General features: G+C 25.5%; 3 protein-coding genes across 3 annotated transcripts; 2 read left to right on the top strand and 1 right to left on the bottom strand.

Moving 5' to 3' along the window:
• Nucleotides 1-93: 93 nt before the first annotated feature.
• Nucleotides 94-1,955, top strand: EAE97_011410 (uncharacterized protein; the record flags this gene model as incomplete). The annotated part of the gene is made up of 2 exons (XM_038881925.1): nucleotides 94-636; nucleotides 684-1,955. 2 exons carry the CDS (start codon nucleotides 94-96, stop codon nucleotides 1,953-1,955), a joined length of 1,815 nt encoding a protein of 604 aa, XP_038727151.1.
• A 2,500-nt stretch (nucleotides 1,956-4,455) lies between these two features.
• Nucleotides 4,456-5,112, top strand: EAE97_011409 (uncharacterized protein; the record flags this gene model as incomplete). Its single annotated transcript, XM_038881924.1, has 1 exon — nucleotides 4,456-5,112. The coding sequence occupies one exon, from the start codon at nucleotides 4,456-4,458 to the stop codon at nucleotides 5,110-5,112; it is 657 nt and encodes a 218-aa protein (XP_038727150.1).
• Nucleotides 5,113-5,617: 505 nt separating this feature from the next.
• EAE97_011408 (uncharacterized protein) lies at nucleotides 5,618-6,857 on the bottom strand (the record flags this gene model as incomplete). The annotated part of the gene is made up of 4 exons (XM_038881923.1): nucleotides 5,618-5,668; nucleotides 5,741-6,038; nucleotides 6,148-6,373; nucleotides 6,428-6,857. 4 exons carry the CDS (start codon nucleotides 6,855-6,857, stop codon nucleotides 5,618-5,620), a joined length of 1,005 nt encoding a protein of 334 aa, XP_038727149.1.
• Between the last annotated feature and the right edge of the window lie 9,147 nt (nucleotides 6,858-16,004).

The raw sequence follows: 16,004 nt of genomic DNA, 5'->3' as shown, positions 1-16,004 counted from the left end.
GATTCATAATTCTCGAAATTAGGAACGTTCGGCAAAGAAAAATGCATTATCAAAGAGCTCAATATCGCCTCCCCTAGACTTCCAAACCGCATCATGGGTGTTTCTTATTTTGCATTCACCTCAATCACACTCATTGGGTTATTCGGATCAGTGTCCGATATATCAACTATCTTCGCCTTTTCTATTATACGGAATAGACATTCATTCTTACAATCAATCCAGAAATATGTTGACCTATCAACCATTATCACCGTTGCCACGAGCACGAGTGTCCTGTTTTCAATTCTTCAAATTATTCGATATGCCCGAGGGCTTCAGGTAGCATCTACCAATCCAGATGATCAATTTCTAAAGCCTATGCTTTTTCCTACGAAAACGAGTCATTTGAGGTTATTTCCAAAGATACATGGTTTCTCATACTCCTACCTTTTAACTGGCATACCCGTTGGTTGGACAGGATCTTCAGGAGGAATGATTTCAGTCGATGAAAAGAATGATGGGCTTCCATGGTATAGAAGATTATTATCATTTCAACCAATGAGTCCTTGGTATGTCGTGGATGGAGATTATTATTTGGAGAGGGGTCATGTCTCTGGTGGACTAGAAGGAAAATTGAAAAGATTTCTTCACGATCAGGTAATTTTGATTTTTAATATGTTCAGGATTCTGTTGACAAAATCTAGGGTTTAAATCATGAAGATTATCCATTTGCTTATCTCTTGACGTCTTCTAAGTTTCTTGGGTATCAAAATAATCCAGTTTCAATATGGAACCTTTATTCAAGGAATAGAGAATTGAAAGCTGTCATCCTCGAAGTCAATAATACATTTGATGAACGTCATACTTATTTTGTTACACCAAAAGATGCGGAAGATTCCAAAATAGAGGAACCAAAAGGCAAACCACCAAGATTCACAAATACTTGGTCCAAGGAATTTTATGTTTCTCCATTCAATTCTCGAAGTGGTTCTTATTCCGTCTCAGCTTCTGATCCATTTTTCCCATCGCTTTCTGGCAACAATCCCCTGGATCTCACGTTAACGCTTAGTTCTACTGAACGTCCATTCTTAGTAGCAAGAGTCTTTTCTGATGGCCATGCGCTCGACCCATCTACCATGTCGGTACTTGAGAAGACTAAATTTCTGTTATCATGGTGGTGGGTAGGATTCGCTACATTCCCTCGAACATTAGTCCAAGCCTCCATATTATTTTTCAAACGGTCCTTACCATGGGTTTCGCGTCCGGAACCATTCAAGAAGACTATTTCCAGACATGCCGATGACACTCAAAAGTCTATTGAGGTATTATTTCGACAATTCTTACAACATCTTATTGAGGTAGCGGACCAGCCTTTAGTTTTGAAGTACAGACCTGCCGGACTTCTTGATAATACCCCAGAAATCATGTTTTCCCCATCAGCTCGGATGTCACCAGAGTTGGCAAATTCCATGGAAATATTAGTACTTACACCGATTTTCTACACCCAATTCATCAAGTATGTCGACATCGTTCAAGGTCTTGAAATGGAATCGAAAAATGAAACTGTATCCATCTCTGATTTGAGTCTTCTATGGACCCGGCCTTTGAAGTTGGAGATGCAGCAAGCAGTAACAGAAAATTTCCATTCATCGGATGAAAATACTCTTACCTGTCTATTGTTCCGAGCAATTCGTTCCGCTCGTATATGCTCTCATGCTGATTCTGCTGCTCTTGCTGCTCTTACTGGAATTGTTTTTTCATCATTTGACAAATACATCCTGGAGCGTACCGATAATATCACTTTGATGTTATACCAAAGGATACTGCTCAAGATGTGGCTTTGTGATTGGGTCGCTTTGGGATGGGAAGATTTATTGGATTTCCAATGGTGGTTGGTAAAGACTGGAGGCTTTTGGTGGTTAACGGGAAAGATGTGGTTCATTTATTTAAATGCATACACTGGCTTGGAATATTGAAAGCATGATGTTGGGAATAATGTATGGTAGATGTGGGGAATATCGAAGGATGATGTGGAAATACTTGAGAGCTCAACCCATCAAGTCTAGCAACATTCGTATGCTCTCACCTACAAATTAAAAACACGAGATATCCCCAAATCTCCAATTCCCACTACCCTCACCGTTAGACCTTGGGAACGTCAAAAAATACTGAAACCTAGCTTACCCTCTTTTAGTGCGGGGTGTCGACGCGCATCCCCTTCTCCCAAAACTCTCTCTGCCCAAAAGAATAATTCTAAGACTTTGGTATCTTTTCGAACGAATTGAGATAGCGTGATTCCTGCTGGTAGTCTGATATTGGTAGTTTTTATTGTCTCTTCCCTCTTTTGCTCTCAAGCGATTTGAACATTGATGTTCTGCGCAACAAGCTTCACCCCGTCGACCGTCATTCCGCTTTTTTGTGGTTAGTACCACCTTAATAATTCGACGGTAACATATCTGCTTGTAGCTATAGCGAGCACTTCCCTCAAACTTTGCATCTGTCTGGGATATCCACCGGCACCTAGCGACCTTTGGCTTCGCGACCTACTCCCATCTGAAGCCGAAGCAATCAATTTTTTGGACGGGCTTGGACTCAACGCACCCCCGGTCGTGAAGCTACCCCGACGAACCAAACAGTATGTGCTCCGCAGATTGGATTGACGTTTTGTAAAGTTCCTTGATGTCGCACGCTCAAGTCCCTGTTTTTTGGAATTTATTTGAGCTTCTCCGAGTCGCGCACTTAGAAGACGCCATGGTCAAATCCAATCACCGTAGAATGCTCGCAGTGGGTGTAGTCCTGCCGACGGGAATTTTTCTTCTGCCATTCTGATGCTAGAGCTCGAAAAGCTTCGCAAACTACCGCATTAATGTTGTCGTGAAATTGATTGGTTGACCGAGTCGCTTTGTGTTCTAGTTGCGGGGCAGTCAGCTCAAATCCAATCACTCATTCCGTCATTTGGAACGTCGGGTTCTCATGAATTCACCTTGATCAGTCCATCTCGCTTTTTGAAATCATTCTTCGCGGCTATCCAAATATGCAATTAAATACAGCATTAGTTATTCGTTGCTCGTTGAAAGCGCTGTGGTGATTGAGTTCGCGTCGAAAGCCATTTTCTTGTAGAGGTCAATGAGGCTCTGGGAGGGTAATTTATTTTAAGTGGACGTGCTTCAGGCTATCACGTAAGCTAGAGGCTATGTACCTATGTACACACCAAGACATCTTGCCAACGCCATCATAGGCCTATCATGCCTATCAACGCCAAAGTAATTGGTGGGGTCAAGGCGCTATGAGTCTGTAATTTAGCGTGTCAAATGAAGGTCACCCAAATCTTACTTAGGAATAATTTTAAGACTTTTGAGATACCTATTGTTTTTCACATCATCAGGATATCGGATGGATCTATTTGAGTATCTGTCTAGGAATCATGAGTCACTGGATAAGAAATCTCCTGATTTGATACATCTAGCCTTTCATAACTGATCAACACAATCTATTCACGGTCTCGACTATCCATCTATTTCAGTATCCTTCAAACGTACTCTTGCGTTTGTTTTCATAGTTCATCGCATTGGGCAGTCGGAAAGAGAATATGAAGCTGGGGAATTCACAGCCACTTGAGGAGTATTTTCATTTTGAAATCGATATATTTGCTATTTCCTATTTGCAATCGTCTGAACTTTTGACTAGTCGTCAGTGCGATCATAAACTTTCTCCAGAAACAAATCTGGGGCATATCATGTCGCGAATGAATTTATGCACAGTATTCGGATATGCTTTTCGACTCTTGAATATAGTCGTCGACAGAAGAAGCTTTCTTGGCCAGGAGATCATAGGCTTTGCGTGCATTCTACGAATTTTCCCCTCGTTGAGATGCCTTGGAATCACCGCTTCCATCGCTCCAAGACTCCAAGTCAAACGTTAGACCAAAACAGCAAGTGAAAACAAGACTTTACTATTGTCGGATTGAGAGAAGGTTGCGAAATGTTCTTTCCCCAGTATCTTCAACATTTCTTTCCGATGCCCAACTCGATACATGTACAGTTATCACCAACTTCTACCACAAGTTTGTCGGGAAGTTTATACTTTTGGGTCGAAACAGAATTGTGAAAGTTAATCGAACAAGCCAAAAAATCATAATCTCAACTCCATATCAACGCTACCTGGCCTCTGGCCTCAACTGAATACCTTCCGTCGCCTCAAACACCCGTGAGTTTATGACGTCCGAATTAAAGTTTGTCTCATAAAACCTTTCCATATGGTTTCAATACATGGAATCTTTTCACATTGTGGGGTTACAATTTTATAAATAATCTTTTAATGTCCTCTTGTATTTCTTGCTCTGGTATCCTAAACAATCATTTTTCAATTTACTTAATTATACCAGCAGGCAGGTATTACACATCAGGAAAGTTGACCTTTCTTACAAAGCCTCACACTCATTTCCAATTCTTAAAAAATAAAATTTAAATCGTCAAGATGCGAAGTTACATCCAGAGCATTTCCTTTCTCCTCCTTTTATTGGGTACCTTTATTCTCGCAGGTCCCATTCAAATCGAAAACCCGACGGTACCATCGACTCCAAAACCAACAACACCAGTCAATAAGATGTATAGTCTTTCATCTCGTCAAAAGATGAATATGACTAGCGGTGACACCAACCCTAAATCTTCTACAAGTTCCGCTGGTGCCAAATCAACTGGAACATCCACTGCATGTTCACCAGAAGTTCAAGCTCTTGCATCGGGAATTAGTTCGAATATCGCTGATCAACGTAATGAACAAAAAGCTGTGACAGCTGTTGGAAAGATTCTTCAACAATCACCTTTTAATACCTCCATGTTTGATGCAGCACAATCTTCTCTTATGACTTTTGTTCAGAAAGGAATTCAAATTCGACAAAACAATCAAAAGATAGCTCCAGCAGGAAATGGTGCCATACCCGGTTTGGCAATTGTCGCAATGGCACAACAGGAAGAGTTAAATTTAACCATGAGTTTAACTGCAAGTAATGTGGCTGGTAGTAATGCGACTGTTGCAAAATTGAAGACAGATTTTGCAGGTGGAATTGTACAAAATATGAAAAACTTGGCGGCGGCAACTAAAGGTTGTAAAATGCCCAGTACTACTACATAATTTATGTCGGGTTTGGTCAATTACCTAGGTAGTCAACAGGCAAAAATCATTCATGGGGGACGCTGGCCACTCTGTAATGTAGTAAATATAATATATATTTCACCTCACACAAAGATTGGCAAAGTACATGTGATGATCATTCATGCCGCCGGGTTAAGTCTCTAGTTCATGAGTCAAACCTCAAACTGCATCATCACAAGAATCGGACAATTATAATCAAAACGTTTCGCATCGCATGCACTTCCATAATCTATCAATATTGTATTCATTTTCGAACGTCTATTTAACAAACTGTGCAATTAGCAATCAGCGATCAGTAACCAGCAACCAGCAACGAGGTACCATTCGTACATCCAATCATCCATTCATTTAATAATTATCATCCATTTTCAAATCCGTTATCAAACAATTTCTACCATCCATACGTCAATAAATCTCATACTCACCACCACTCATGTCCACTTCATGTCCAGTTCATATTTAGCACATGTCCACCTCGGCGAATTCATCTATGATAAAGCTTATTCCTCGAATCTTGCACGTTCAGCAACGTGTACTAAATAATAATGTCAGGTAAGCGTACTTCATTTCCTTTATTTTGCCAACGAAAAGAGATTTGAGTACTCACACTACACAATTTAATTCCACCTCCTTCAACTCCCATACCTGGCGCTACCGTATCAATTTCTCTATGTAAAGCTCTCAATCCCCTGAATTCCATACTCTCCCACCAATCCAAATAAACACTTGCGGTAATACCCTGCCACTCAAAGATGTGCATTTCCACCAATATTTGGCCAATAGGAAATTCTGGTTTCAATGGATTTGGAGATGTAAGTGCACCAGCGCCGCCAGGAAGCGTATATCCATTCAAGGAAGAGAGAGCATTGTATTCCGAATATTCGATATCCGTCTTCAAAATGTCACTATTCCCACAAAAATCAACTATTAGTTTTTTTTTCTTCCTCAATTCTTGTCCAAGAAAAGATTTCTGGCAATGAGGACCAGGGGAATGTGCGGCTTTTAGAAACTCACATGTAATCATGTCCATTCCTTTTCATCATGTCTTGAATTGTAACAAGTCGATTCGCATCATCCGTAGCACTATTTGCTCCATTTCTTTCAAAATGTGCTCTTGCTCTCATTTCTTCCGTAACTTCTTCACCAAAATTAAACCCTGGCACATGCTGATCATAACCCCAAATTTCACATTTCGTTCGACTAAGTATTTCGGCTTCGAATGATGAATCATTTCCAACACCTATTTTGGCTTGAGGTCAGCCATGAATCCAACGCTCATGAATTAATTACTTACCAAAACTATAGACCACGCAAGGTTCTTTCTTCTCAATAAATTTACTAATTCCACAAATCCACCAACCTCCTTCTCCAATTCTTCCAAGTCTTTCCATTTCCCATGGACAACCATAACTTGGAGTAACTAAATCCCAAATACTCCAAGGAGTTTCTTTGAAAGTAATTTCATCCTTGGCAGGAAAAAATCCTTGATCTGGAAAATGATGTCTAATTTCTCTTCTTTTTGTTACCCCTCGTTGATATATAATTTCGGATTGTTGCATGAATGTATTGAGGTTTGGACGTGATATAGGTATGAAATGAAAAGTTCCTAATGTTGGTATGGAAAATGGTACTTTTGATCTGGCTTTTGATGGAACAGCGATGAATATAGCCAAAAGAATTAATGAAGTTAAAAATAATGTTTGAACAACATTATTGGATCTCATGATGAGATTAAGTTATTGGTGTTTTGTTGTGGATTTATTTTGGCTAGAAGTTTATAAGTTACGAAATACGAATGAAGAGGAGTTAGGAGGAGTGGATTTTTGATCTTTTAGCTTCAATCTTCTTTTCAATTTTATGGCGTTCATGAGTACGTACATGTGGAAATAAAGGCAATTGTTAATTCTCAGCCCATTAGATTGTAACCAATAGAATTATAAAAGTTTTAACAAATGTTTCTGTTTTCTTTTTATGACTCGTCGAAACTCCTTGCTTGATTGTGGAGAGACATTATTTTCCAACGTCGGCAATTCTAGGAATTTTTGGTTTTATGTCATTTGATAGGTGTTTTGGAAGCATCTCAAGAATTTTGAATTTGATCAGAAGGAAATGTTAAATCTTAAAACCTCTAATTCTTTTAACGCTTCGATATTATGATTTATTTCCATACCCTGTGGTGGCAGAATCCGTGGTTGACGAAGTGATCCTTTCGTAATTGTTATAAATTCTATAATACCTTCATTATATATTAAATAAATCGTTTTTAAAGTATTAATATAATTAATCTGATTATTATATATAACAAAAGTTTTTTATTTTCAAAGTATTTTATTATTTTTGATAGAATTTATTATTTTTTTTTATATTCAAATTCAAATATTATTATTTTTTATTATATCTGAAATATATATTCATATATAGATCAGTTATTATATTTTGAATCATATATATATTTATATAAAAATTTGAAAATATATAAATTAAAATTTTATATAAATTATAAGATTATAAATAAAAAATATATAAAAATAGTATTATAAATTCTATAATTAATTTATTTCTATTCCTTCTTATTTCTTTTTATCTTTAAGATTGTAATATCTCTATTATCAAATTTCTAGATTATATATCTACTCGATTTCTTTTCTATATTTTAATATAATTATTTTTTATTTATTTAATATTTATAATTATTAGAGTATCTTTTTAAATCTTCTTATTCTTTTAAATCGAACTTTTACCTTGATTATTTTAATCAAATACTTTAAATAAAAAAAGCTTCAATATATTATAGCTTTTTTTTATTACATTATAGCAATAAGAGTATATTATTCTTTAATCTTTATTTATTCTTTTCAAACACAAATTATTATATCCCTTTTATATATATTTCTCTTTATTTTCAAGAGGCTTTTTATTAATATTTTTTTATTTATTAATATTTTCTTATTTATTAATACTCTTTTGTTTATTAATATTATTCTATTCATTAATATTATTTTATTTATTAATATTCTTTTATTTATTAATACTCTTTTATCTATTAATATTATCTTATCCATTAATATTATCTTATTTCTCAATATCTAATAAATCCTTGATTTCCAGATTGCTCCCCTTGAGATTATAGATAGATTAGGGTTATAATAGTAAAGTTCTTAATAAAATTAATACTACTTTTACTAAACTTAGTATTATATTTGATCCTTAAATATTTATATTTTTAATATCAAAAAGAAATAATAACTTTATTTCAATAAAATATATAATATTTCTTTGAATACCTCGATATTATTAATCTTTGAAACCAAATATTAAACCTCTATTCTATTCAAATATTCTTATAGAATATTAGATTCAATAAAATCTAATCTTTTTTAATGTAAAACTTATTCCTTAAGAAGTTTATAAAACTTTAATTTCAATATCTTCTTTTTTTTAATATTACAAGTTTCTTTTTATTATTTTATTTATTTTATATAATAATAGTATAAATAATATTCATAAGCTATAAATTCTCGAAATCATTTAAATTAAGGAATTTATTTAGAGTATTATTTCGAATGTATTATTAAAAAATAAATAATAATACTTTCCAATTATAGAAATTATTTTATTTTTATATACACTTCAATTAATTTTGTATATAAATCCAAAAGTATATAAATATATTAGAATTATAATTATTTTTGAAATATTAAATTAGATATCCTTTTATTATATTAAAAATCGCCTTGAAATTCATTATTATTCTTTTTCTATATTCAAATATTATTATATTTAATATCAAAATAATAAATAATCTATTAATAATAATTATATAAATCAAAGGATTTTATTATTTAAATTGATTCCTTCGAATTAGAATTTGAGATAGGATTTCATTATATTTTATTGAAATAATAGAAAATCATAATATATTAAATATAATTTTGTTTAATAATTTTTAAATAAATTAATAATATAAATAATATAAAACTATTATTTGGGGGGATATCTAATACTTTTAAATATATTTAGAATTATTAATATTTTATATCTATATTCTAATATCTATTCTAATTTTATTAATATTCTTTTAATAATACTTTTGCTTATATTTAATATTCCTAATTTATAAAAATAAGTAAATAAAAACAAGTAAAAACAAGTAAAAACAAGTAAAAACAAGTAAAAACAAGTAAAAACAAGTAAAAACAAGTAAAAACAAGTAAAAACAAGTTTAAAAAAAATCAATTTTTATATCCTTAAAAATCTTTTTATATTATAACAAAATTAATATTATTAATTCCTATAGTTTTTTTTAATATTTATTATAATAATTTAGTATCTTTTTTATAATAATAATTCATTTTATATATTATATTATATCCTATAGAATTATATATTTTAATATATATTTATATAAAAGAAATAAAGATCTATTATTAAAACAAATAGTTAATATTATTTCTATAATCTTTTATAATACCTTAATTATTGAGAATTAAAATCAAAGGTTTATTTTAATTATTTGAATTATTTATTATATAAATCTTATAAATACTGTTTAAAAAATAAGATTTATTTAAATATTAATATAAAATTTAATCTTTTTTAATAAAAACTTTATATATAATTAATTTAATAATTTAATATCTAAATTTAATAAATAATTTTTATTTATTTAGATTACAAACTCTTTTTCTATTAAATAAAAGCCTTTTTGATTTGTATTTGAAAATAGATATTTTAGACTTTTTAATACTTTTTTTAACCTTAGGCTTTCTATTAATAATAGATTTTCTTATTCTAATATTTTTGACTGTTTTGCTATTATATTAGCCCCTTATATTCTTTATATAATCTTTAAATTTAATAAAAAGGGAAGATAGAGTGAAGAAGTTTTAACAAAATGGAGCAAAGGAGTCTTGATAAAATGAAATAAAAAAGTCTTAATAAAATAGAATAAAAGAATTTTGATAAAATAAAACAAAGGAATCTTAATAAAATAAAGTAAGAGAATCTTAATAAGATAAAGTAGAAGATTATTTTTGAAAATATCTTAGAGAATAAAAAGAAGAAGGATCTAGTCTATAAATCGAAGTATTCTAAAATCCTTATAAAGCTTTTTGATTTGCTATACTCTCTAATCGCCTAGTAATCTCTACTCTTTTTAATTTAATAAATTCTTGTAAATACTATCTTTATATTGATATTATAAAATCCCTTATATTATTAAAAAAAATTGAAATATTTTATATATAATCTTAAACCTTTTAATAAATAAAAATATTAATAATATTATTATAATAGAATTAAGAGTTATATATATTAAAAAAATAATTATAATTATAATCTTTTTATTATAATATTATTTTAAATCAGAAAATGGAAGTATTTATATAAAGAATTCCAAAATTTCGTTTATAAAATAAATAAAGCAAATATAATTATATAATTTGGTATATTATCTATATCCCTTTTGTTTTTTAATATTAATTAAAATTAGTACCTATAATTAACTACTATTTTTTGAACCTTTTTGTAACAAAAATTTATTCTTTCTTTTAATTTAATTTATATTTCAAATATTAATTTAATTAAATCAAAATATTTAAAAGATATTTATGTTTTTTATTTAAAATTATATTTTTTAGAAAATTAAAAATATTGTAATAATCAAAAAGTATTAATAATAAAGTTTTTAATAAATGTTATAAAAGTGTAAATAAATATTTATTCAATTTCTATTTTATTTATGAATGAAAAAGATAATAGAATTTTTCTTTTAATATATATGTAATATATAAAACCAAAGAGAATATAAGAATTAAAATTATTTATTATATTAATAAGCTAAAAAAATCTTTATTATATTAAAGTATAAATGAAGATAATTGAAAAATATTGGAAGAAAAAAAGAAAAAAGAAATTCTTGATTTAATAAAAGTTAAAAAGTAGATATCAAATTATAATATTTATTAATTTATTTATTAATTTTTAATAATTTTAGATCTGATTTGGGAACAAATAAGCTTATTTTAGATAGAACTGATTTGTTTAATTCTTTAATTGAAATCGGTAGTGATATTAATTTATAATTTGAAATAAGTAAACAAAAAGATAATAATAATCTTTTTGATTTTAAGGCTATTAATAATAATAATAAGAATAAGCTTAATAATAATAGTTATCTAAATAAAAAAGAGGGAAAGAAAAAATAAATAAAAAGGAGAAAGGAGAAAAAAATAGTAAAATAAAAATGAATATTGATGATTTTGATAAAAAGAAGATAAAATAATTAAAAAAAGAAATGGAATTTGAAATTTCTAATAAATAGAAAAAGTATATCAATAATAGTATTTGGGGAAAATTAAATGAGGTAGATTATTTTTTTATAAAGTTTTAAGCTTTAATAATCTAAATTAATAATAAAATAGGTTATAATATGAATTTATAATCTTTTATATTGGAAGGATTATTGGAATAAAATATATTATAGATTAAAAACTACTTTATAAACTTTGACCTTTAATATACTATTATTAAATTATAATTGAATAATTTATTAAAGAATAAAATTAATTGTTAATTATAATTTTTATTTTTAGATTTAATAATCTTTTTTTTTTTTAAAAAAAAACAAAAAAAAAAAAGATTTTGTATTTTTTACTTATATTTTTTACTTACATTTTTATTTATATTTTTTACTTACATTTTTTATTTATATTTTTTATTTATATTTTTTATTTATATTTTTTATTTATATTTTTTATTCATATTTTTTATCTATTAAGCAGATATTTTAAAATTTGTTAATATATTTAGGTATTTTAAGAAATTATTATATTAATTATTCGATTACTTATAAAAAACTATTTAATGAAATCTTTTTATATAAATCTTAGAAAAATTAAATCAATTAATAAATTAATTAAGTTTTAATTATCTTTCTCTTTTTGGTTTATATAAATAATAGATTTATTTATAAAAAGAGTATAAATATAATATAAAATGATATAGATTTTAGTAATCAAAGTAAATTATAATCCAAAAAAATAAGGATATATAAAATTTACTTTTTTTCCTAAAAAAAGGTAAAGATTTTAAAGAATATATTGAGTTTCTATATATTTTTTCAAAGTATAATATAAAAAAACTAAATAATTATTTTTATTTATAATTTTCAAAATAAAAGGGATATATAGTAATAATAATAATAGTAGTAATAGTAATAATAATAATAACAATAATAATAATAGTAATAGTAGTAATAATAATAATAATATTATTGCTGATTCTAATATAAATTCGAAAATTGTTTATATAGGTATTATTATAGTAAAATGTAATCTTTAAGGATTATTAAAAAATATATTAATAAAGAATATTATATTAATATATAAGTAAACAAGAATAATTAAAATACTTATCTTTTTAAATTAAAGAAAATATATAATTATTGAAGATATTTAATTGATAAATTAATTGATTGAGCTATTTTTTATAAATATAATCAAAAGGAATAGTTTTTTAATATTTATATTATTAATAATAATAATTAATATTTAAAAAAGATATTTAATTTTAATATAAATAATAAAAAAGATAATAATATCATTTGAGAATATGTAGAAAATAAAGTTAGAAAAATATTAAATAAAACCCAGATAATAGAGGACTTTTTAAATATAAAAAAAGGGGGAGATATATGAAGATAATAGTTTAAACTAAATATAGATCTAGAATTTATAATTTAAGAATTAAATTATATATAATATAATTCAAATAAGGGTCTGGATAGTGATAATATAGATAATAGTAATAAATCTAATAATAATAGTAAATCAAATCAAATAAACTAAAGTAATCTAAGTATTTCTATTCTATTTGATAATAAACTAATTTTTAATAAATATCGAAATACTAATTAATTGGATTATATTTGAAATATAAATTATATATATTAAATAATAAGAAATAATTGAATTTATTATAAAATATAGGAATTATATTATCAATATCTTTAATTTTTTTTTAAATATTTAAAAAAAGAATATATAATTCTAAAACAAGATAAATTTATAATCTAAATAAATTGATTATTATATTAAAAGTTATATAGCTTATACTGAGAGTAAAAATATAGATGATTCCTATAACTATGAATTATATAGAGAACCCAAATAATATAAAGAAATAAATAAAAGAGAAAAAAAATATTTAAGAAAATAATATATTTTTTTTTCTTTGAAAAAAAAATTAAATGTACAATTCAAATCTTTTAAGGCTAAGTATCTAATAACTTATAAAATCAGTTTTAATAGAATCGAAAATTGAAATGGAAATAAAGAATGGGAGGATATCTTTAATAATAATTTATATTAGAATTATTATAGAAAAAAGCTTAATCTATTTTAGAAATAAGATATTCTTATATTCTATCTTTATAAATTAATATTAATTAGAAGTATAATAGAAGATATAGCTTTAATATTATTATAAAATAATACTTAGATAATTAAAATCAATAATCATTATATATACTTTATTATTCTATTTAATTTCAATTTTCCTTTAAATAAACAAATAAAGAAGGAAAACTTTTTATTATCTTATTTAATATTAGAATTAAAAAAGATTAATAATTTAAATTCTTTTTTGTAATCTATAATAAATAAAATATTAGTTTTAGGTAAAGATATTTATAATCTAAATAAATATAATAATTCTAAGTATTGATTATATAACTTTTTTATAAATAAACTATTTATATTATATATATAAATTATTATTATATTTAGGGATAATCCTGGGAAAATTGAGATTATAGAATTAAAGGTACTTGGTAATATATATTGCTTATATTATTATTATATAATATATAGTATTCGCAAATCTAATAATAATTTTTATTATATCTCATATATTATAATTTAATTACAAAATAGGGATCTAGAATTAAGGAATAATGTTTGATTTCAATTGAAAGAATAAGAAAGAATATAAGTGGATAAGATAGTAAAAAGTAAATATTAAGGGTTTGTATATAGTTTTATATTATTCAAATTTGAGTTAATTTATTTTATAAAAAATATTGAGATTAATATAATATATTATATTTTATAGAATATAGTATAGAATCTTTATCTTTTATAAAGAAATAAATAATTCAATCTGAATAATAAGAAATTCTATAAAAAGAAAATTAAAAAATTAAAAAAAAAGTGAAAATAATAAAAAGATAAGATATTATTATTAATATTAAGAAAAGGAAATCCTTTACTATATAAAGTAAGGAATATAATTAAATTATAAATATTAGATTTAGAAGATATTAAATATGATTTAAAGAATCAAAGGGAGAATAGATTGAATAAGAAAATGTTTTTAGTACTATATATTATATCAGAAAAAGAATAATATCGATTAAATATTATTCAAAAAGAGATAAGATATATAATTCTCTTGCAATTTGAACAAAATATTAGATATATAGATAAATATTGAAAGGAATATAAAGCTATAAAATAAAAGAAGTTTTTGGTATGGAATAAAATTATTCTTTTAGTAAATCTATTAAAATTTAAATTTTATTTAAAAATTTTTATTTTATTAAAAAATATATATATTTTATATTGTAAAAGATTAATATTAAAGGAAGATATAAATAATCTTAAATAAAAATCAAAAGAATTTATATAAATATTTCAAAAGTTATATTATTAGAATAAAAAAGATTATATAAAAATGTATAAAATCAATTAATACTCTTTACTTTATTTAAATATAAAAATCCAATCTCTCAAATTTTTATTTATATATAAATAGAAAAATTCTAATGTGGAATAGTAATATAAATTAGAGATTTAGACTTAGAATAGATATTTTAGATATAATTAATAAAAAAATATATTAATATTTATAAGAATATAATGATTAATATAATTAATATAAATAAGATTTTATTAAATTGATTAATATAAATAGAATATGTAAATTATTTATTAAAATCCAAGAATTATTATAGATAAAAGAAAAGCTATTTAAAATAAGGCTTAAAATTCCTAATAATATTTAGAGCATTTTTTAATATAAATCTAAGTTATATATAATTCAATTTAATTAAATAGTATTTTAAAAAAAAAGATTTAAAATAATAGCTAATTAATAAGGATTCTATAAAGTTTTTTAAAAAAGTGAGAATTGATATTAATATAATAATAAAAATAAAAATTGAATAAAATATTTTAATAAAGAATCATAATAATTTATATATATAATAATATTTAGAAGGAGAAATTAGAAAGTGATATAAAAAAATATAAATTATTATATAAAATTATAATTAGGAAAAGATTGTAATAGTATAGAAATTTTATTTTATATGAAAATATAGAAAATAAATTTTTTTAATAGTTAATAGATTTATTAATAAAAGATTTGATAGATTGAAAATTATAAAATTAAGAGAAATAAGGGATATTATTAAGAGAATAAAAATAATAGGGAATTATAAAAATTATTGGAATAGATTTATAATATTGATTTTATAAAATAAGCTTTATTTTAATTAGAAAATTAAAGATATTTTATATTATAATAATATTATTTTTATATTTATTTATAATTAAATTCAAAAACAATTAACTTTATAACTATATTTTCATTTTTTTTATTAAAATTCAATAATAAACAGATTGCAAAAAAAATCAATTTAATTTATTAATAATAAAAAGCTCTATTTGTTACTAACGAATATATATATTAATATTGTAATATACAAAATAGAAATTTGTATGGGGATTTATATTGAATTTATCTTTGTCCGGAATATTAACTTTGCCACCACAGGGATAGAGATTAATCAGTTCTCACGGGATGGGATG

Source organism: Botrytis byssoidea (assembly GCF_014898295.1).
Source record: "Botrytis byssoidea strain MUCL 94 chromosome Unknown BBYS_037, whole genome shotgun sequence".
NCBI lineage: Eukaryota > Fungi > Ascomycota > Leotiomycetes > Helotiales > Sclerotiniaceae > Botrytis > Botrytis byssoidea.
The sequence above is the reverse complement of the archived record's forward strand: the minus strand, read 5'-3'. Positions and strand labels throughout refer to the sequence as shown.